General features: G+C 37.9%; 1 protein-coding gene across 5 annotated transcripts in view; it reads right to left on the bottom strand.

Moving 5' to 3' along the window:
* CTPS2 (CTP synthase 2) overlaps positions 1–24,901 on the bottom strand; it is a 73,420-nt gene that overhangs the window by 16,408 nt on the left and 32,111 nt on the right. For all 5 annotated transcript variants that reach the window (XM_083842434.1, XM_083842433.1, XM_083842436.1 and 2 more), the window contains 2 exons: positions 2,643–2,739; positions 390–445 (listed from right to left, as the gene is read on the bottom strand). In XM_083842434.1, the coding sequence (XP_083698560.1) occupies positions 390–445; positions 2,643–2,739 (153 nt within the window). The remainder of the gene's footprint in view (positions 1–389; positions 446–2,642; positions 2,740–24,901) is intronic.

Genomic DNA, 24,901 nt, shown 5'->3' with positions numbered 1-24,901 from the left:
GCAGAAGAGTGAGAGATAAATGACACAAAGTGACCAAGGGAATCTCCTATTAGACATAATGGAAGAATGGTTCAAACTAAGTGGTTAAGCATTAGAATGGATTGTCCAAAGATATTGTGGAATCTCCATCTCCAAAGACATTCAAAAGAGAATGGGACAAAACCCTGAGAAGCCTGATTTAATTTTAGAGCTAGCTTAGCTCCAAGCATTTAGTTGAACCAAAATACAGGGGTTCCTTCCAACCTCGATGTCTCTACCTAACCATTAGTAAACCTTGTTTTAACTTTAAGAAATCTCTCATTGGCTTTAAAGCAAATCATGCCTACCAGCAGAAACATGATTTGCTTAAGCTTTAAGTTTTGAACACAAAATGTATGAACAGAGCTTACCTCATATCGATGCCTGTGTCGCTCCTCTACAAACATTTCATCGCCATAAAGTTTCCCTGAATGCACACACACAAAAAAGCAATTAACACTAAAGTGTTGCTTTAATAGTTGTTACAAATATGGCTTGTAATTTAAACTTTACTTTTTTTTCCACATGGAAAACACGTAACATGACACTATTCATCTCACTCCAGCTTTCTGTTTTTCTGAGCAATGACTAGTTTCTTTTAATTTACTGTTACCTGAGTTTATTCAGGTTTCTTACTCAACTTTCATCAAACAGAAGTAGCTTAGATAGACTTTAGAGTGTGAAGACCATGAATAAACTAATTTACACTGTAATACCCCAAATAATAATAATGAGAAAAAAAAAACAGGAATGAAAAGAATGAAAAAGCAACATAAAATCCCTGCAGGTTTTACAATACTTGTATGCAAAATGTGCAGTGAAGGAAGCACCAGGGCCTTTTACTAACATCTGTTCCATTTTAATAGATTATGCCTGGCAGCTGGCATACTTCCAGTGACAAACTGAATGTTGTTTTTCTCTCTGTTTTCCTGATCTCTTTACCCAAATGACTTTTGCAGCCCTCTGAGCCTAATCTGGAATGCTCTACATTGAAAACCAACAAGGAGTAAGTTTAAGATATGTAGTAAACCAGCATTTAATCATCTCTATCACAGCCATGGCCCGAACTCCGCTTTAATTTATCATAGCATTATTAGGAGTACTGTCTCAGGGGGTTAGGACAAGAATTGAACTACCAAAAAGATCTCCAAGAATTTGTAGAGTAGTAATACTGCAATTTTGCAAAAAACAGTGTATGACTTAATTCTAAGGAGCCCCTTTTTCAAAAACAGTAGTTCCACTCAAGGTGTAAAGCATTAGAAACAGGAATGAGAGAGACTTCCTGAGCAGACTACCAGAGCTTTCTCAAAGTCTTCGACAAGTATGGTCATTTAAACAACTCGTAATACTGATCAAGAGTAGCAACACATTGTAATTTTTATTAAACTTTTCAAGAAATGTTGAGGCCACAGAAAAGCTAAAATAAGGTGAAAAGGGAAAAGCGCATGTTGCGATATGCATGTCTATATTACACCTAGGCAAAGTATCACCTGGGTCAGTCAGCTCACTAGCACAGATACAGATATTCTCCCTAAAGACAGATTTTTCATTAAATTTGAATATGTATTATGCTTTGGTCTCCTGATGAAGTAGACATTTTTTTAAATCTCAGAAGGATACTTTCCATAAGTTCAAAGCTAAATATAATAATAGCTTAGACCAATATCTGAGCAGGGCAATACAGGAAATATGCCCAAATTTATTTATGAACAAGAAACTCTATTTTACACATTTTTAATATCATTTATATTACTACTGTATAGTAGGCTTGTTAGTAAGAGACCTAGATATTACTGTAATTTTAAAATACATATAGCTCAAATAGAATAATTTGTTCTATATTCTGATTGCTTCTATTTTGCCTTTTGAAGCATCCTGTTACAGAAAATTATTTTATTTTCCTGCAACAAATGATTTGCTCTCCCAAAACAAGACTGTTTCCAGGGCTGGGCTAGGCCTAGAGGGATGCTGGATCAGAGACTGGAGTTAAGCAAAGCCAGGCTATAATTAGGAAACAAACTAGCAACATTGTCAAGATAAGATGAGGACTTATATGGTGAGGCTAGATGACGTCTAAAGCTGAGATGTACTGGTGATTCTAGGGAATGATTAGCAACATTTAGGTCTGGGGAGAGCATGTGTAGGAATTTGGGTTAGTTCTACCAAAAAGGTAAAGGGGTAGAGCAAGAAGCCCTGGTTCACACTGGAGATAATGCATCATTTGCACGTCCTATCAACTCAAAGAAAATAGGAAGGAAACAAGAAGAGACATTCTTAGTAAATCCTTGCATTCTGATCTTCCCCCGCAAAATAGCAAATTAACCATAAAATGCATTTCGGGTATCTCAACAGTTTCCTCACTTCTTATTTAAAGTAAAATGCTGGGTCCTAATTCAGCTTTTCACTGAAATTTCCAGATTTCTCTCATTTCTCAGCTTTTCATTCTGATCCAGGGCAAACGTACATGGAAACAGAATCAGAGTGTATGAGCTCAAGGAAGCTGCCACCCAACTGCTTGCTTGAGGTTGTAGTCCTTTAACAAAATGTACTTTGGTATTTTTGCTTTGCCATGTTACAGAGTTCCTGTCCAAAAGGCAGGCGATAAGAGCAAAAATATATCTTACTTAAAATAGAATTTTGTGTTTTGAAAACAGTCCTCCTCTTCCCCAGTCTCATGGTTCCACCCATATCTCCAGGATTGTGTTCTGGCATGTCAATGACCTTTAGAGAAAAATTGTTTAAACACTGTTTTGTCCAACAAAGGAAAAAAAAATGCAACAATCACATAAAAGACTGCATAGATTTATAAATTGTAACATCAGAGTTTTCTTCCAAGAATTTCCAATTAGAATTTCTCTTTGGTTTTCCTAATGCTTTATTCTCAGTATTACTGTATACTAGGCCCTTCCTTATACTTTTTCTTATACTGTTAATTATATACAATATTCTTTCTTACACTAAGAGGCAGAAACAGCTGTCTTGATAAGACAGTGGAAGTTCTCTTTTTTTTTTTTTTTTGAGAAGGGGAGGGCACAGGGAAGCAGAATGAATAGAAGACAAAACTTGCAACAAGACTATAACATTGTTAAAGCAGGGTACTAAAAGAGATGACTTCTACATGTGTGCTATTTCAGATTATATGCACAATTTATCACAGGGAGAAAACTGATGAAACTTCCCTCCTAAATCACTTTTGTAAAAGCATTTCTTTTCAGTGGTGCCCAGTGCCAGGACAAGAGGCACTGGGCACAAACTGGAGCACAGGAGGCTCCCTCTGAGCACCAGGCAGCACTTCTGTGCTGTGTGGGTGAGGAGCCCTGGCACAGGCTGCCCAGAGAGCTGTGGGGTCTCCTCCTTGGAGATCTTCAGAAGCCGCCTGGGCATGGCCCTGGGCAGCCTGCTCTGGGTGTCCCTGCTTGGGCAGGGCTTGGAGCAGGTGAGCCCAGAGGGCCCTGCCAGCCTCAGCCACGCTGTGAGTCTGTTTCTTAGCTGGCCTAAGCATCCACAGAATACTGGGTTGCCTCACATGAAGAACATGCTATTTAACATTTAAAAAAGAGGATATACAAACAGTGGGTTTGTGGACTGAAGCAGATGGGTCAAATGGCTGCTTCGTGGGTTAAATTAAATCCAAGACAATGGAATTCAGTGGATGTGAGAAAGAACCTCTTAAGGGAAGGATGGTGTTTAGTTTTACTCAGTCTGAATAATCCTGATGGGTCTCACAACTGTGTTTACAGAAAGCCTGTCTCACAGAGGTAAAACCATTCAGAATAGTAGAAATGAGCTGAAACTATGACCTACATGCCTGTATTTGCATATACACATTCAGTGAGAAATATGATTGACAAGGAAAGGTTCTAAAAATACAAATATTCACACATCCGGGTAATCTGGAAATGGATTTTTATTAACCTTAATTTGCCCTCTGGGAGTAATGAAAACAATTTCTGATGATACACTTCATAAAGTGAAGTTATTCAATTTACAAGGGATGGTGGAAAGTGCTTAGCCTTTGGCCTTGTGCCAATGCATTTCAGCTGTGCAATTATCTCTGTATAACCTTATACCTTCAAAATGTTATTTATAAACTATATACTCATTATAAAATGTCATGAGCAGAAGTTGTGATCAAACCAGTAGGATATTACAAATCCTCTAATTACCTCCCAAAAATCCAAAGGTGAGGACTGTGCAGCTAAAAAAAAACCTCAAAGAAAAAACTCAAGAAATACACAAAATAAAATCATTCATTAAATCCATGCTACTTTAAAAATGACGACTGTCTTGTTTATTTCCTTCCATTTACTTTCACTTCTTTTCTGTAATAGTAGACATAAAAAACAAACCAAAACAAAAAAAAAACACAGCACAAGACAACAGAAGCAGTTAGAGCGTTTACAATAAGCTGTGTGTATATGTCAAATACTCTGGCCCTCTGAAACCACACACAAGTTTTCCAGGAGATTTTATTTACTTGCTTATACCCACACTACAGATAATTTTAAAGTTGTACTCCTGACTCCCATCAAATGGGGATGAAACGGTCCCAAGCAGCTACCAAATATTTCAGTCGCGTGCTTCTCTTCCAATCACAAAAATATAAAAATTCCACTTTAGTGGCTGTTTCATGAGCATTTGCAGTTGACGAGACAAACACTAAGATTGAAAAATAAAAATTGGAGGCTAAAGTGAAGATTTGACATTCCTTCATTCTCAAAAGTGTATCAAGCACCTAACTACTGCCCCTAACCTCAGCTTCAGATTTTTCATCCTAAAAATTTGAGTCAGAACGTCCTGATTTAAATTTGTTAACTGAATCTTGGTAATAATGAGGTCATCCCACGCCCCCCGGAGAAATTTATATTTCACTGTTTTCTTGCCTTTCATTATTTGCTGAACTAAGATCTTCTATCAAAGTATTCCAAGAGTAATACCATGAACAGAACCGTGGGAGATACAATATGGGAGATAACTTCTTGAAAGACATTGCTCAACTCAAACTGCTTAATTAAAACACTGATTCCAAATTAAGTGGACCTGTCTATGCAGGCCATAGAAAATATCACTAATTTACTGTGTTTAAATGTGTTCTTCAGAAAGATTCAAAACCATTAGTTGTCAAATGTATGTTTCATGTATGTGTGGTCAGGGGCACATAATCAGAAGAGGATCCAACCCTTAAAATGTGCATTAATGTCTGCTAAGTCTTAACTGAGATGTATTTTAAGAAATATCGCATTATACAACTGTTCAATCTTGTTTCTATCGGTGGCAGATTCTGTACCAATGTAAAAGCCCTACCGAGTTTCAACATCAAACAACTTACTGTGTGTGTTCATGTTTTGTTACTGATATGTTGCATTATAAACCAGCTCTCTATCTTCTCCAAGATTTTTTGGCTTATCATAGTAGAAGAATAGAAAAGGCCTCTGGTATTAATTTTTGTAGTCAGGTGAGGAAAGAAGTTACCTTTGAATTAGCAACACAGGGCTACTTTGACTCTGGATCTTACTTTTTGATCTGTCCTGTGGTTCTGCTCGATGTCAGCAGCTATCACAGCACAACCCTCAATGTTTATGTATTTATTACATGAGTTTGCAACAAGGTCTATGAAAGCAACTTTCAAAGGAGAAGCAACACTGCTGCCCTACAGCCCAAGGATAGTAATAAGCATCAGAAAATCAACTCATATTATGGAAAACTTTGCCATATTTTATGGAATTTATTTGATCAGATAAAAGACAAATCTTGAAGTGGTGGTTACTCTGAATAACTGAATAGATTCTTCAAAGAGCTTATGCTTCCCTCCACAGAATACATCAGCTGTCACCATGCATTAGTTCTTTGAAGAGCAAAAACAGCAAAGAACAAGAGGCACCACAAGCAACAAAAAAGCATCAGTAGGGAGGGTGCAAGAAGAGATAAGGCATTAATTAGGTCTTTTTTACTCAAATCTCTGAAAACTGCTAACACTACAGGGATTTTACAGAGATCACATATTACACACCAGACAGCCAACATGAAACAGATAACAAATCACTGACATAACACAAAGCACATTCTAGATATAAAACAGTCTGATGGATATTAAATCACACTACTGATGAAAAGCAACTTTAACTACCCATGAAATACAATTTTCCTTCAGAAATCTACTGCTTGAATTGTTTCATTGTCATTAGAAAACATATTAAAGCTAATGAGAAAAGTTCGGACACTCAACATACAGCAACCAAGGCTCTGAAAATCCAACATGTATCACTTTACTAATCACCACAGGACCATTAAGTTCTGTCTTTGTTTTGCTTCACATCCTGCAATGCCATTTTGAAGAATATATCTACCTTGGTTACACTGGGGGGAAGGCTAGGGGGTGGAAAGAAGGGGAAAGAATTGTTTGATTTGAACAACTGCTTGGTAAGTTATCTTTGGAAGTGGATTTTTAGAGTTTTTGCCTTTTTTGCTCTGCTCTTGTCTGGTAAGCAAATGTCATTGCTGAAAGAAATCACTATTCATGTAAGTGCTGATCAGAGCACCAGGAGAAGCCCTGATCCTAAAGATAAACTGAACACTGAAAAGAGACCCTAAGACTGAGCACATAAGAGATGTGTGGAAGCAAAGGTGACAGGAGCAGGGAATACAAAGGCAAGCACTCTTGCGTATGAGTCTCTGCTGAGCACGGATTTGAAAAAAAAAAAAATGCAACACAAACCAACAAAGACTCAACCCAAACTAGAGGACCCATTCATTTACCAACTCTTCCATTTTTAAGAAAAAAAATTAACTGATGCAACGCTAAGAGTGGTGCTGAGAGCTTCCCACTTGGCAAGTAAGCAGAAAGATGTTCTTCCCTCATTCATTTAAAACCAGGGGTTTAACATATTCAAGTACCAAAAGAAGGAGCAAGGTGAACACACCTGCCCAAATCCCTTAGCCCCTTAAAGCTCTCCAGTTTCCAAGCAAACCCCACCACTGCCCATCTGTCTAAAGCATTTGGCCCTCAAGGATACAATTAATTGCCATAAAGGTATTGAAAGGTTTCAGAATACTCAGTGCTCTGTTACTCTGGTTTACTTTTGAAGTAATGTTTGTTTTCCAAAAAATGACAACCATCATGTATAAGATCAAAGCAGAAATCATCAATAGCTGATTCATTCAGCTACACAGAGATCTGAATAACCAGCTTGAAAAATCCTGTCCTCTGCCTCTCCACAGAACCACAGCACAGTATCCAAACATCCCAACAAATATCAAATTAAATTTCTTAAACTTTGGAAACTAATTTACATGACTTCTTTACCCAAGTTATTGTTCTGCTTGCAGGGTTTCCTTTCATCCTGAAAATCTGTGTGACCATCCCGCAGCATGTTATTGCCAACCATTTTCCAGTTTGGACAATCCTCTTTTCCAGAAATTTGTCATTTCCTATTTTAGGATTAAATAGTTGCCCTAAGGTATTTATTTCATTAAATACCAAAAAACTCTCTAAGATGGATTCTGCCTGAATAAGCAGAAATTCTGGTACAGAATGTTTTGTAGTACTTTCTTCAGGAAAAAAGTCACAAAAGCTGTACTGCTTTCTCAAACATTGCTCACTCACCCATTACTATAGTGCAGTGAACTGAGAAAGTTAATGGGGATGCTGATACGCAGAGCCTATACAGATATTGCCTAACAGCATTTCAGCATTTAAGCTAACAGCATAACAACATTTCAGAACTCACTCTAGTTATGCCAACCACACATCCCAGAGCTTAAATACTTAACCAATGTAAGTTTTCAGACTGTTAATGTTAACGAAATGAACAAGGTTAGATAGGGCTGGCTACAGAAAGATACCGGAGTGCCAGTCATGCCATGCCAGGAAGTGCAGGATTTGCTACAGACTTGAATAACTGTAAGTGGACGAGTGTTCTCGGACTTTGGACTGGTCCAGTTCGCTTGACAATTATTGACCAAATGCTCACTTGGTGTAATTTCGGAATGATCAGGCAGATATCTACAGCTAGGAAAGCCTTCCCTCCCTACCACATACAACTATTCAACAATCAAAACTGTCACTGCATTTGAGGGGGACCTCAATGAAATTGCTAGATGAAATTTTGCCCTTATCAAATTCACTTAAATCCACATGAAATATGTCAGAAAAAGGAAGTCAAGAAGCAAGTCTCCCTCAGAGCATTCTGAAGCAGGAGAAAGACCCTAGAGAGGGAGACAGTCTTGTGTTCTCTCCATCAAACATGAAGCTGACGTAGGGATAATCACACACTTACAGCCTGAGGCTGGTTAAACAGCAGTATACTTTATGGCCCCTGACTGAGAGACTGGTTCTGTCTTACCGGCAACTGCCATGGAAGACTCAGCACAGACCAGTCCACTGCCTAAGCCATGCAAAGTAGTCAAGGAGACGTGAGATTGTCCTTAGTAGAGACAAAGCACAATGTATTATGTTTCTGTTATGTTCTGTACTTTCTCTGCCCTGAGTTATCTTGCACGAGCAAGCATCCCTTCCACTTTCTTCTCCTTTGTTAACAAAGTAGTGTTAGTTAGGATCACTTCATTATCAGCAAGCACTGAGCCACAGGAAAAATGGCTTACTTTAGGTACTCACTCCTCCAGACTTTCACCAAGATGAATTTCTAGTATCAACTTCCAGACCATACTCAATAGCATGACCTGTCCTCTCCTAGCGTTTCTTGAACAAATTCCATCTATCTACCATTAAAAAAAAAAAAAAAAAAAAGGAATACATCCTTAGGAAACAAAAGGAGAACTAGCAACTGTTTTCCATCCAACTTCACCAGCATAATCCAAACACCTCCAGACTTGCAAGCAAGTAAGACTGCCTGGATTACAACCTCTAATCCTTACCGCAGAACGGTGTCACAAATCATCCCAATATCCTGTCTATGTTCCAGACCTGCCCAGTGGTTAATTTCGTAATTGATGATCAAGGTCCAGGAACGGAGCCATTTCTTTTAGAAAAAGTGTTCAGCAAGCAGAAATTTGTAGATTGCCCTACTTTAGTTTTCATTATGCTTGGAAGGTACTTTTGCCATTGTATACAACTTCCCTGCTAACTTTTGAGAGGAGAATTGAGAGGAGAACAAATCCCTAGAAAAGTCCTGGATCAGTTCAAAAGTTTCTTTTGAGTAATCTCGCCACAGCCATTTGTTTCCTTTTTCAGGCCTGCCAAAACAGTCAGGGAGGAACATTTGCCACAGATGTGCTGAAATTATGTGCACATGCTAAAATAAAACAGTTATTGCAATAGAAAATAAATACATCTGTGGACTAATTATTGCGTTTATTGGGGATGGAAAAACATCCTATTGAAAGGATAGCTATTTAAATGAAAAAAAAAAAGGTAATGGTTCTTCAATACTGAAAAAGACTGGAAGTTTTCATGTGAGAGCTCTACTCCCAGATGAAAGTAAAAGGGCAAACACCATCCAGAGGTTGAAATCCATATCAGCTATAAGAATACAAACCTAAACATACCTGTATTTTTTGTGGTTTAGCTTCTGTTTTAAAAGAAACAGCTTTATCCCGTCTGTGTTTCGGTCTGATAAATCATTTTTCTTTATCTGACAAAATATGCTTGCCCGAGTTTAACTTGATGAAGTTTAAGATGAATTCACGGATTAGCTTTAGTTACTGTACCTTTGGTTAAGATATCATTAAACTGAGGTTTTAAACTGAAGAGGAAAAAAGCACATACTATCACTATTGCTTAACACTGCCGTAAGAAATGCCTCATTAAAAAATTTGGAGTAAATGAATGAAAGAAAAACATAAAAGGATTCTAGGTCCGTAAAGATTTCTGTGCCACAGATATATAGGAACCAGTCCAGTGTCATTCTTTCCAATGAAGGTATTAGACTTCATACCACACCCAACCATCAGAGGCAGACCACAAGCTTTACTGGTTGATCACCTTTTGAAACAGACACTTTTTGAACAGACACCAGAATCTGAAACGTGACATTTCTACATCAAGAAGAGAATTCTCTGTTAGCTGAACTATATTAGTGTCTCTGGTAGGTGAGCATTCTATGAAAATAAGCTGAATAGAATGAAGAAGAATATATTTACTCAGAAAAACATCCCTATTCTTTTAATTTGCAACTTCTAAGAACAAACAAAAAACAAACAAAAAAACACAATCCAAGTTCTCAATAAAAAGCAAAGCAGTGAGAAAATATCTTGAAATGCTTTAAAGACGCTTCTGAGTGAAGATGTCAAACCTCTTCTATAAGGTATTTTGTGGGTTGTATATTGTTGCCAAAAAATAAACAAACACACCACTGAAGTTACATAGAACTACTGCAGACACTTGTGAAAGTAAATGTTACTCTAGTCCTGGTGCCAAAATCCTGTGACAAATCTAATTAGCTTAACAAGCACTCAGCTGAGTCCACTCTGCAAAACCACACAAAGAAACAATTCAGGCCAACCACTGTAACTTTAATTGAAGCAATTTGTTCTGATGAGCAAGCCTGTTTTCTTCTCAACTCTTCTTTTATACTTAAGCTATAACTTTCTAGAGAAGATAATGAAGGCTAGAGTAAGTCTCAAACTCATTTACAGCATAGTCACACTTCTTATCTTCCACCTCCTTCTTCTTTTCTTTGTTTTCTATTTTTAAATTTTGAAATAGCATCTCACAAAGTATCATAACCAGAAACAACACTATGCAAGCTAAAGCAACTTCTTTTGGAAAGCAAGCAGGATCGCTTTTCTGTTTAAACAGCAATTCGTATCTACTATGCGGATATTGGAATATTTTATATTCTTCTTTGAAATCTTCTATTTTAGTTTATTTTTAAAATAAAGTGAAAGTCATTGTTTAAAAGTCATGTCTCCACCCAGTAACATTCTGCTACTCATAATAAAACCACACAAAATGAAAGAGCTTATGGAACTGAAGTTGGCTGCCCCATTACCTAGTGGTCCTCCCATTTACTTAATTTACCAATTTGAGAGATTCTGATAGTGATAATCTTATGGACTAATAGCAGAATAGACATACTATAACAGGGAATTTTTTGGCAGAAAGTCTCTAGCACAATCACTGTAATTTTATCTACTCCTATTCCTGTCTTCCATGGGATGCCTGAGATAATACACGTACCTTGGCCTATCTAGTCTCTGATGTCTGTAACTTTCCCAAAGTTACAGAGAACAATCTGAATGCTGGATATATCATTAGTCATACAGAACAGACATCCAGTCCCCTGGAAAGCTCTCCAGCAATGAGTAATGTGATTTTCTTTCCCACCCCCCATGAAGTGAAGAGCAGCAGTGCAGATTACCTCCAGGAGTTGTTATCCTCCTTACCACAAATACACTGCAACCTTTCTCACACCAGCTGGAGAACTGGAAGAACTAAAGAACTGCTGCATCTCATATAAAGGTAATCAAGGCACTGACTTCTAATTCTAGGATTTCCTAAGAATACCGTGAACTATATTAGAACCAAAAGAAGAAGAGAGCATAAGGAGATCATTTCAAAGATACAACTTCGTGAGTTAGATTACCTTGGAAAAGAAAAAAAAAAAAAAGTACCTTGTACACATCTCATCAGTTTCAGAAAACCAAAAGGAATGATATATATATTAACCTCATAGCAAAGATAAATTACCTTAATTACACCTGCCAGCCACTTCAGGGATGCTTCAAGTCGCACGCTCTACATTACATTTAATTATTTCCTGTTTCCACTCAGAGAAGTTTCATCTGTCCAAAGATCATCTTGCCTTGAAGAATCTTAACTCTGGAAGATGATTTATGACCTACAGTCCAAATCCCTTTTACTTCAAGCTGAAGCCATGATGTCTTCCTTCTCAGAAGGATCCTTCCTGTCTTGCCTTGTCTGTTCTGCCTCCTCCAAAAATCTGATAAACAGCGTTGTCCAGATCTTAACGTAGTTCTGAACTCCTTGTCAGCCTTCCCTTATTACATTAACTTCCTTGACCTCAACATCAAATGATCCAAAATCCCTTGGAATATGCTTTCTTTAATTGCGTCTACATAGGTATCTGGGGTCAAGTTCTGCATTTAAAAAAGACAAGTGGCTTCACCAGTTGCATCTATGCCATCTACCTCAGGAGAGCTCAAATGTCCATCACCTCCTCCCATCACAAGGTGCCTGTGAGGACCACTAGAATGCCTGGATTCGACTGTGGGCTGCAGCCTGGAGTTAACATGACAGTACAGACATACCTCTGCAGTTCTAGTTTGCTAACAGATCACATAATCAAAAGAATTACAAATCTACATATTCATTTTTAGAGATGAATACAGTAGACACTACTAAAATATAAAATCTACCGCAGATAAGAAAAGCATGAGAAAATAAGACAAGAAAAAAAGCGAAGAAAGAAGCAAAAAGGATGTGTGCATGCATGTGGAGAACTCTTAGCAAAAAGTCCAGAGAAGAGAAATGGATCTTTAGATCATTTCTCATTTAGCAACAATATGGTGAAAGCCTACCGGAAGCATTGTACCTATATTGTTTCAAAGAAAGTAACATCTAGAGAGTAATATCACCTTCACGCTGCCACAAATCAAGCAGGTATTTAATTAGCATGACATCAGGTGAACACACCCAAAATAATTCAGACACCCTCTGTGAAAAGTGTGGGTGGCAGGCTACGGATCGCTGCAGCAGATAATGCAACAGTCCCCTCAAAAGCTACGCATAAAATGTTTACGAAGCAACCAGCAAAAGAACGCCGGTATTGCCACACAGCAGAAGCTGTAGGCTGCGTCACCAGCTGGCACAGGACGGGACACAAGGTACGGCCAGCACAGCAGGTAACTCACATACAAAGGAACACGGAGGTGCTACAACCTCTCACACCAAAGCAATCCTCTATTTAATGGTGCCTATATGAAAATCATTTTTATCCTTCACCTGCAGATCTAATAGCTTGTGACTCTGATGGCAGAATGAAAAGTCAGAGAGCACATGAAAAAACGTTAAGTTGAAAAGCATAGGTCTACAATTAACCGCTATGGAAACCACTGCAAATGGAGTTCTGTTGTTCACTACCTGACTGCACACTATCTTATTACCACATACAAGTCAAGGATGGCAGGCAAATATATACAGAATTAAGTTTTCCCTTCTGGGTAACCTTTTTGTCTCCTTCTACCTCACTTTCAGCAGATAAAATTTATTGGGGAGGAGGAAAGGATAGGTATTTATTAAAAAGAAAACCTTGGCTAATAGTTTTCTGTTGTTGTTGTTATTAAAATGATATAGTTACAAACATAACGAATAGACCACTCACATCTCATTAAATCCACCCTCCAATAAAACCATGCAACTGATTTGAACTCCTCAATTTTTTTCTTCCCCTTGCACCCTTAGGCATATGTTCAATTCCAGTTCTCACACCCAGATGTCTGCAAAGCTGTTACAAAAATGATAGAAGTTCTCAGCTGCTGCATAAAATATCTCCTTTGTAGGCATCAAGCCACTTCACAAAGACAAGGATGTTTCATTACCTCTTTTCATTATATGAGAAAATTAAGATAGATTAAGTGACTTGTTTAACCTAGTAGAAGCAGAAACCAGCACTTCTGAGATACCTGATCTTATTCCTACATTTTAGAAAAAAGGCAGCTAATGATATCTCCCTACTGTAAAAACCAACAGATTCCCAGGCAAGCCTCTAACAGTTCACAAATATATTTCATCAATTCTATCTTGGCTCTAAAAGGAAAGCAGGGTTCTTCCCTTTTAATTTTTTTTTTTAATCTCAAATAAGTGTCTTCTCAGTGTCACTTGTCACTCAAACTTCAGGATATGCTGAGTTTACAAGGACATGGTGGAATGAAAAAGAAATTAAATCAAGTCCCTAATGAAAGAACTTTTAGAATCTGTTTCAGTTGTTTGCTTAGGTACTGGCTTTCTAACGGCCTCAAAAGACAGAGATGATTAAATTTGTCTTGTCACTTGAGGTCCAGCTCAGACAACACAGGGAAAAAGCAGGTAAGTTAGCTGAGAAGGTGTTAATATAAATATATCCAACACATAATGGGGCTAATGATAATAAATTTAAAAAACAGTAATTTATTTCGTCTTGCAGAATTCATACGGTTTTTGTTACCATCACTTACAGGAAAAGAACACAAGCCTTGCAAGAAGGTTTATCTAATTATCTCTATTTAAAACGGATTATACTGAGAAAGTTAGAATACTTTTTTTGCCACAAGGAAAAAAAAAGAAGTTTTGCACAGAGTCAAGCTGTGCAAGAAAGCAATGGTTGCTGATCTGTTATTTGCAGACACAGCATGTCTGCTGTGATTTGTCAAAACTTATTTTTCAGTTTACAGATTGAGCAATACTGAGGTTTTCGTATTTTTGCCAGGCTCTTGGGCAACTGTTGGGCTTCCTTTTCATCAGTGAAGACCAATGCTAACAGTTTCATGGCAAGTTAATCTCCAATCCCTATGCAGGCTGTCTGTAATTAGCCAGGCCAAATGATAATCCCAATAGAAGCCACAGCTAATTAAATCTATATTATATTTTAGCCACAACAAATAATCACCAAGTGCTTTTATACATAAATTTTCATTATTTTCAAATCTATAATTCCACATTCTTCATAGCTAGATTTTAGGGCTTTTTAATTGTAGGATGCAATGGACAAGCGAAGGCAAGCGTGCAGAGGTGGTGGGAAAATCATCTTTAGTAATGTCTCAGAGGAAAACCAATGTTTCTCCTTTTTTTCAATGCTACGCTAGTTCTGAAATACAGAGCATGCACAAATATCTTTGGTTTACATAGGCCTGTTCCAAACTGATCCTAACCTTGAGGCCTAGCTCCACTTTACACTCAGTGCACACCCTTACAAACTAAAGGCACTTGAAACTTTCTTAAAGAATTGTCTCCATTCTTGGTTCCAAATCCAAGGAGTTACCTTTAAGAAGTTAAGACAATTAAGTTCAAGAAACTAAGAAAATATTTAAAGCTGTACTTTGTTACAGAAAAACCGTGAAATTCTTCATGTTACTGGTGAGAAGGAAAAACCTTTCTGTGTTGAAGGCAAGACTAGTCAGCAACCAAAAATAAATTAAATTGGCTGTGATGTTGAATCTTAAATTCGACTTAATTGATAGTCAGGTTCTTCACTGGCACGACTTACAAATGAGTTATGACTGACAGGAATAACTTGTTAAATTCAGTTTATTATAAAATGCAAATCTACTTCTTTGAAATTCTGTTTTACAATTTATAAAAACTGCGCATTTGATGCATTTGCGTAAACTGAGAACTTACAAACTACTACTGCTGATACTTACTGAAGTTATGATAATTTGGCCTTGATTGAATAATTATTTTAAATTAGAAACACTAAAATTAAGCTAGATACATAAGCATTATCCATTCTTGACTATAGTTTTTGTATAGATATATGTCTGTCAATAGGCCATAATCACAAATATAATATTTAGACACCTGCTTAGTATTCTTAGACAATAGCTACTCTTACCATAATCCTGGTTTATGATTTAAGCTTTGGTTTTCCTCATGTCCTAGGGTAACACTTGACTTGGTCAAAATGGAGAGGGGATAAAAAAAGAAAAAAAAAGCATCTCTAGCAGCCTTTTGCTTCCATTGTCACAAATTCTCCTAACAGGGATGACAAGCAGAGTTATTCATGGCAATTTATTTAGAGAGCTTTTTGACAATCTTCCCTTGGAAAGAAATCAGTGAATATCTGTTATATCTACAAATCACTACACTGTAGTGCTAACAAATGAGAGATTTGTATGCCAAAGGTAAAGCCATTACTTTATAATATCATTTTTATTATGTTTCACACCGGTAATAAAAATATCAAACATATCCCAGAATACAACCAATAATCTTACTAATGTTAGGCATTTCACACTGCAGACTTCTGAGAATTAGCAACTACTGGAGCTCAAATAGAGCACGTAAGCACCCCTTTCTCTGAATCAAAGGGAAAGTCTACGGTTCTTACCACTGCCTAGCCACCTATGCTATTTATTTTTCTGCCTCTGCATTTTATGCTGCTGAGTGGCCAGGACAGCGAGGCTGACTTTGTTGTTCTAACATGGGTGCTGAAGGCACAGAAACTGAACAGAGATTTAACAGTGGCTACCAGAGAAGCCTTATATAAAATTACCTTCATTTCTGCCTCTCTTAAGAGCACCTCACACAGTTGCTGACTTTTTCCCCAAATGCACTCGATCCTGCAGGAAAGTAAGTGCTTGTTTCCTAGGGCAAGCATCTTTACTGAAGCACCATGGTAATGTCTCAGAAATTCCCTTCTACTTCAGCAGCAATGCCAGAATAGCTGCAACAGGGTCACAGTGCCCCAAAGGCTCCTTGTAGCAAAATTGCGTTAAAAAGACTTCAGTGTTTTACTTCCTTGAACATTTTAACTGTGCTGAGGGCCCATTGTCCCTGTTCGGTGTACAAGGACATCCAGGCATCCTGTTCAACGGTACACACTGCCACATGTGGTCAAAAATTCAGAGTTCTCACTCTCCCAGCTCCTGATCTTTAATATAAAAGGCACAATAGTTTTAGAAAGAGAAGCCAGAACCCAGGATTCCCCATCCTCCGCACATGCACACAAACGTGTGCAAAAATCAAGAGTAACCCACCATGTTAATATACGAAACACCATCTTGAGCTGTTGGCTTGTTTTGAAAACAAGCATCATTAACTCATATCAGGCCCCTTTTCAAAGCATATCAGATAAGATGCTAGAATACATATTGGATAAGGCCCTTCCAGGATCGAGACAATCAGATGTGTAATTTCTGACTCACTATTGGGATTGTGCTGGATTATTATGCTCACAGACAGCAGTCCTGGATTTGCATGAAAGCATAATGTAGGTATCTCTAGACAAGAAAGAAGCTGGACAAAGGAGCTCCTTACTAGTATCTTTCATGCTTCGGGATTTAGACATCTCAATTCCAAGTGACTCCAACATTGCATGACCATGTTGTTTCTTAAAGTGCACCTCTAGGCCTCTTTTTGTCTGTCCATAAGGTTTTGCACTGATGAGAGCCATAACACTTTGAAAAAACTACTGAACCTGATCCTACCTTACCTCATCAACTTCATGTTCATGATGAGGCAGGGTTCTGAGATACAACTGAAACATCTAGAGAGCTCAGGAACCTGCAAGGCCAGACAACAGCTGAGAGAGAAGACAATCTCACCAGGAAAATGAAGAGCTTTCTAATGCCACTTGTACTGCATTTGCTTACTTATACTTATCTGACTTTGCCCTATCTGAAACTCAACAAAATGTTAATCCTTGGTAAACCTACATGTGCCTTGCTGAAACGCACATTTATGCATTTTTGAACACTCTCAAATCCCAAAAAACAAATCTGTTTAGGAAGGAACAAATAAATATATATATTTACCAATTACACTAACTGTAAATTTCAGGTGCAGCATATTTATAAACAACAGCCTTATTGCACTGCTACATGAGCCAAGGCTCAGAAAGTGGAAGGAGAAAACCCCTTCCTGAAACACAGTCTCCCTCAAAACTGTCTCATGTAGCATGGAATATCTGTAACACAGGGAGCTTCTGCGATACCATTATTTGTCTGCCAGATGTGTATATATGACAACATAAGCTGACACATATAGCTACAATGAATAACACCACCAATTTAAAGCTGACTACAAACAATGCATCATATTAAATTATTCACCCCTGTAGCAGCCCCACCCAGTCCTGTTTAGGGAGACACCTTCAACATCTTATGAGGTATAGTTACAGTATAACAAGGATAACCCATATAGTTTGAGTTTCATTTGTGAGATGAGACAGCCCTTTTACACGTCACCACTCAAAGCCTGACAACAATAGAAATTTTAACATAAGGAATGCATCACTTGTGACACATAAAGGATTTTACAATTCATCTTCATCTTGCAAATATCAGTGTCATACCTCAGAGCAATGACAGGTTCACTACAATGACTGTAGTGCAGCTCTCTGAACTTCTCGCACAAAATTATTTAATCATTTTCAGAAAATTTGTTAACTGGATGCTCCTTATCTACCAATCTGTCCTTTCTTTTTTTTCATGACAGTAAGATCTCGTGGCACTAGCAACATTAGAAAGTTCTACCACAACTCCCCACATTTGCACTAGAATTAGCTCTCACCTCTACCAACATACACCTTGAGAAAGGTCCTACGTGTAGACTACCAGCACTCCAGCTTTAAAACCTTTTCTTTTGGCAGGTGGTGCAAGAATGGCTGGAGATAACTGACCAAACAGAGGACTTTGATCTAATGACTGATGCCTGGAAGCTAGAGATGATGTACAAGCAGTATACAAGCAGAAATAACTGAATACTAAGCACATTAACAACCCCCACTCTTTGTTTCCATATGTACAACATTCACAAACATATGCTCTCAGTTACAGCCAACTTCACCTTGACAGTAGACATTTCTATACCGCAGGCAGGCTGCAACATAGGCCTCAGACTCCTCAGATCACTCTTAACTCATCAGGACTCACATGCAAGTAACAGTGGTGATAGTACTCAAAAATACACCTGGGAAACTGGAAAAATACTGGATGGGTAGGGTGTTAACCCATCAGCAGAGGATTAAACAGGATGACTGAGACAGTTGTTGCCCCCAGGTGACAGCAGCCCCACCTCTCTGGCATAGGCCCTGTCCCTTCCAGCGGTGTCAGTGGCATGGAAATCTACTCAAAGATTAACCCAGTTTATAGTCCAGCATGTTAAGGTAAACAAGGTGCACAGATTCACATGCCATTCAGCCATCCACAGTGGAAAAAAGGATGTGACACAGACAAAAAATGATAGCACCTGAGTTACCATTCTACTTAATCCATAATTAAACAGGCATCAGGATCTTGTGACCATGATGCCATAATAAGTTCCACCACTCCTACCACTAGCAGCGGTGCCCACACTTCAGCCATCCCTGCAGCTAGTATTCTCCTACTCTCCAACATGACTAAAATTGCTTGCTTCAAATATGCCAGTAAAACAGTTTATCAGGGCAATACACAGCAACAGCCCATTTTGAGTGAATTTTGAATCTGCAGACAGCATCACAGAAAGTGAAACACAATTATCACAGGGACGTGTGTGATGTGCATCCCTAAAAAGATTGACAACACACGATCAGTTCAGTTCGTTGTTTTTTTTTGGTTTTTTGGTTTTTTTTTGCTAATGGCCTTGTATCTAAGCTACAATAAAAACGTCAATTCCAAAAGGATATAGTGCTTGCTAACATGACTTCTCTAGCCCAGGGCAAACCCAACTGAATTATGCCATAAACTGCAGGAACGATATATATTCATATACCGAAGAAAGAGCAGCAAAACATTGTAACCAAATCTGGAACGCTGCTTCTACACTGGAAGTCAGCTTACACAGACATCAGTCAAAGCTTGATACCAAGGACTGTTATTCAGCATAGATAAATGCTGCTGCCTGCTAGTCACACATCACCTAATAGTGGCAACAGTAACATACTTGAACTTTTGTTCAAATTCTTAGATAGTGACCACAATTCCTTACCTCTGGACAGCATTCTTCAAATGCTGGGTGGCACCAGATAAACTCTGTACCTATTTCAGAACAACAGTTACGTTGTACAAAGTGGTCTTGTAGAGAATCAACAGGGGTCTGTCAAACTGAGCTCTGTTACGATTTTGATACAGAGCTCAGACAGACATACCACATAAACCATTGGAGGGGGCGGTCTGTCTGAGAGAGAAGAGGACAAAGAATTGGGAGATCAAACTACAAGTCCCAACTCTCTGTCATTCAGATTACCCCTTACAGATTACAGCACCAGATTACAGTGAATAAAACTGATCTGAGGAGACTGGATTCATCCCAAGGTTCAGCTACAACTCCTGTGTAACTCTTAAGTGGGTCACTACATTTCCAGACATCAGTCTCTCACTGCCATGGGTAGATGCTTCAGTAAAACTGGTTATGCTATTTTGCAATCAGGTCTTCTTCCTTAATGAACCTTTAACAGGTTAACAAGGCTAATGTGCTGAATTCCTTGAGTTGTTATCCCTCGAAATACAATTCTGCTTCCATACTGCTAAGCAGCTTACCACTACATCTTCAAGACAGGTGACAGCAAAGTGCCTGTGGTACAAGTAAAGACAAGCCATTTGAAATTTAAAGGAATTTTGCAAATACTGTAATGTCAACAATACTAGGAACTAGATGATCTTTACAGTCTCTTCCAACCCAAGCCATCCTATGATGATAATACACATCAGGCATATCAGGTTCCTGACGCTGCTTCTGAAAGGGACAAAGTGTTGCAAGGCTACTACATGCAGGAGCTATAAGCAAGCTAAATTAGCAGAAGGGAAGTGGGAGCATTAGCAGATCACCTGGTAATTCACTACTGTTAAAATTTCATCATCTACCAAAAGTTAAAAACAAGACGGCAGGAGAAAGACAGATGTTTTTCATTTTGTTCAGGAAAAGAAATTAAAAAGAAAATGGATTCTATCTTATTGTCATGAATGAGTTTAAAGTTCATGGCTCAGTTTGGCGTATGGGACTGTCCTAATCCATACAACACATTATAGACTCACAGACTTACTTGCACTGATACCACCATCGACAGTGGCAGCAGTAGAGGTTCTGCTAGTGAGGACAGCAGCAGCTATTGACTTTCTGTTGAGTCAAGAAACAAGCAGGAGAAAGCGTGTTTCCAGCTTCATCTCTCAGTTGGACAGACGTAGGCTGGGGGATGCCTGACCCCAGTTCTCTGACCCTCAAGCTAACGCCAGACTTTTGTGCTGAATTTGAAAACAATGTATATGTCGTCCCCACAACAAGCTTGGAATAAAGCAACAAGAAACTTGACAAAGTCTTCTACTATCAAACACGGTAGCCTGCTACCTTCCTGTAAAATTACATACAGGCTCCCACCATCAACCAAGTGCTTCAGGCGTTATATAAAACTGAACACCATGAGCATCCATTCAGAGTGGTGAACAATCTGTACAGCTTGCAACACAGCATCTTGAGGAGGATGTAAACCAACTGCAGAAAGCCACGAAAAGATGAGTAGATCCAAGAAGAAGGACTCCCAAAGGAAGACTAAACTAGCAAGGATTTCTGAACAGGAAAACAAACAAACAAAAAAAAAAAAGAAGAAAGAAAAGGATGGGATTTCTCTATGTTAAACACCTTTTTAGGAATGTAGACAATAGTCTGTTTTCCCTATTTGTAGTAAAGGGTTTAAGTGCAGCAAGGCATGAGGCCATTATCCTATGTCTTATTGGACAGTTAGATATTGTCTAATAATAAAGATAAGCAACAAAGCAGATAAGGAGGCTGGAGAGTCTCCATCATTTAAGCACTTCAGAATAGCTTAAGCAGGTATCCAACATAAATAGCAGTGATCACAATCTAGGGGAAAGGGAATAAAGAATTAGATGATCTCTAGAGGACTCTCCCAATCCCATTCTCTATGACACTTCAGGAAGTTGAGTATAAGCACATGCAAGTAGGCTGCTAATGGTGCAAGGTGTATATCTATATGATTCATTTAGCAAAGTTTGCTAACGAAAGTCTACCCAAGAAGCCTCCAACTTACCCGGCGTGTATCTGAAACCCATACACCTGCAGTTTCAAAAAAATGCCCCCCCCCAGCGAATCCATCTTCTACAGACCCGCAAAGCTCTTGGTTCAGGAGATCTACAAAATTGTCTCAGCAAGTGATGCTCATGGTAAAAGATCTAGTCAGCAGGCACAGAGCTAAACACCAGAACCCAACAATAGTAGACATCAGGTAGATTGGAAACCACAGCCACAGCCACCAACTCATCCCACTATGCAAAAACAGCATCAGTACTTCACTCAGTATTGGGCTGTGAAGCATTAGCCTCTAGGGCAGTACATCACTCAAACATGCCTCACAGACCATCAGTTGAACATGATTTCAGAACCTGCTGAACACAATATTCAGTTACGCTCCCCAAAAGGAACAATTTTTCAGAACCTTAGATTCAACTTTCCCATTAAGAATGGCTCGTTCTTTTGCCATTCACATCACGGAGTGTTTGGATTCTTAATATTGGCAACAAAAATTTCATCCCAGAGCACATTCGTTGTTCTCCTACACTAACAAATAGCACAAGATTTGGAGAATAGGCTTTGGTGTTGGTCATCATCAACTCATAAAAAGGGCAAATGTCTCCTTCATGTTTTATATATGCTTAAATCTATTTAAAAATGATTTTTTTTTTTTAGCATTTCCAAAAGTCTATTATAAGAACAAATGCTATACGTATCCCCACAGAAGCCTTATTCAGGCTGCTTTGGGTATGATGTGTCTTGAAGTATAAAATACACAAATTGAAGAGAAAAAACCTCTCCAGGATGGCCTATAAAGACCAAGAACACCTATATCAAGTGCAGTAGTAGATGCTGATCATGGCCCATTTCAGAAAATAAAAAATAAAAATAAAAAATTAGTCATTTATACTGCCAAGGTACCCTATTCCTTTGACTACTGAAAACACAATAGAACTACTGCACTGACTCAATGACAAATACTAGTTTCATAATCAGGGTGGAGCATGCAAGCAACTATAAAGGTAGCCCCAGTCTGAGACTCTCACTTGTGCTGGATACTTTTGAAGGCTCTGGATTTTGAGAGAGGTAAGCAAGACCTAAACACCTTGGGTGTTTCTAATATTTGAATCTAATTTAAATATTTTTCCCCATAAGAGTTAAGCCAGTTTTACAGAAAAAAAAAAAATAATAATCTTTTCATCTAGTTTAAGTATTGATGATTTTTTATGTTTAGTAAACCAACAAACTGGGTGTCAGATGTATTTCAAAAAATGTTTTGATACATAGGATTATTATTGTCTGCTTTGTTTCCAGTTATTCTACAAGACAACATCTGAGAAACATGGAACATTTACTCAATGATAACCTTCTGAAATATTTTACCCAATATGCTTTAATGGAGGGTAGCACCTCTGCACTGTCCATTGGTGGGTTGAAAAATCTGCTTCAGAATCAATTTGCACAGTACCTGAAGGTAAGTCTCACTCTTGTTATGTTCACTGTACTTCCTATGAAATAGATAGGAAAAAGGAGATACTTTTGCAAGTATCTTTTGAAAGGCGGATTAAGTGCCCAAATGGTTTCCCAGACTCCATAAATAATCCTTAAGGGTTGGTTTATGAAACTTTATTCACATTAATAAACAGTAGCTCCAAACAGATAACTATGTAGGGAGTTTATAAAAAAAAAAAGTCCTATGAAATAAAATACAAAAATCTAAAGTTTTTAATGTTATCCAATTTTCACCTAGAATACTGCACCTGAGTCTTATAAAATACATTTTGTTTCAATCTAAATAATGTATTTTCAATCTAGAAAATATATAGAAAAATCTGTAAGTTAAACAGCAGGGCAAATTTAAAAGTAAGAGACATGGTCCAATTTCTATCTAGTCAAATTTCTCACCATCACAAAGTAAGCAAATATTTGCCACTTCAGAAAGATGCCAAGTGAAGAAAAGAGATGCCACCAAGCCAGAGAGAAAAATATTAATTTTCTGTCAATGGAAAAAAAAGAAATTTAGGTTCTGATTTCATATATAATCTCTGCCAGATCTTTTGCAAACTATATTATGACTCAATCTACATTCCCTTGCTAGACAGATAAAATACGTCTTAAATAACGTCTTTTGGATAGCAAAACAAAACAAGAGCAATTTTTGCTACAGGTCTGAAAGAAGTTGCACCTCAACAGAAAATCCTGTATTTTAAGAACTAGTGCAATCCAGTTCAGTTATTTCACTAACAGCAAGTGGCTTATTCAAACAAACAAACTTCATAGAATACATGAAGCTGTTTTCCCTTTTAAAAACAACTGTCAGAAGAAATTAATTACCAAAATTTATAGGAAATGTGATGATAAATTCAGAAAGATAATGCTTTTTGTATTAGATGTAGACCGTTAGTGCAGGACCCATTTCCACAGGTATGTGGAAATGGAAGTGTTCAGAAAAAAATAATACATTTTTTCATCTGGATATCAGACATTTTCAACCACCTACTCTGCTTGCAAAAATATATGGTACCATAATAAATTAACATAAAAGCAGGACAGAACAGTACAAAACAGACATAAAAAATGAAGAAAGAAAAAATTTAAAAATATATATATTATATTCAAAACTATTTTTATAATATTTAACTACCCTCATCAGGGATATTATCAGAATACTCGCTGCATCAGGATGTCACATATGAAGAAGAGAAGTTAATAACGTAAACTGTATTTATTACTTTAACGTGAATCTTCCAACAGTGAACACAGTATTCCTACTAAAGAGGAGAAAAGGGGAGCGAAAGAGACTCTCAGGTCCTGGTCCAAAGACTGCTGAAAGTAGCAACATTTTCAAACAGCACATGTGTGCCCTAGATTAGTATCTAATAAAGCAGCAGGTGGTGCACATGTTAATTTTTAATGGTGACTACGTGCATGCTGCAGCTGTTGCACCTGCTCTTTTTGTTAAATTTTGTAAGGTAACCCAAACAAAATTTACCCACAAGACTGAAGTAACCTGTCTGAGTAATACTTGGAGTTTGGTTATGACAGGCACACTGGCTTTTTCACAAGGTATACGTGGATGTCTTGGTAGTATAAACTATTATTTAGGAGCACTCAGGTTATAGTCACCTACTGAAATGGCAAGTGAAAAAGGAAACAATAGTTTATACTTCTCATATTGTTATTGTAACTTTGTTAACGTTTTTGGCAGGCAATAGCAGGCACTATAGTTCCAGTTCAACCAGTAAAACTGGTAAATACAAC

This window comes from Anser anser, assembly GCF_964211835.1.
Source record: "Anser anser genome assembly, chromosome: 1".
Taxonomy (NCBI): Eukaryota; Metazoa; Chordata; class Aves; order Anseriformes; family Anatidae; genus Anser; species Anser anser.
Note: the sequence above shows the minus strand (reverse complement) of the source record. Positions and strands in the feature narration are given on the sequence as shown.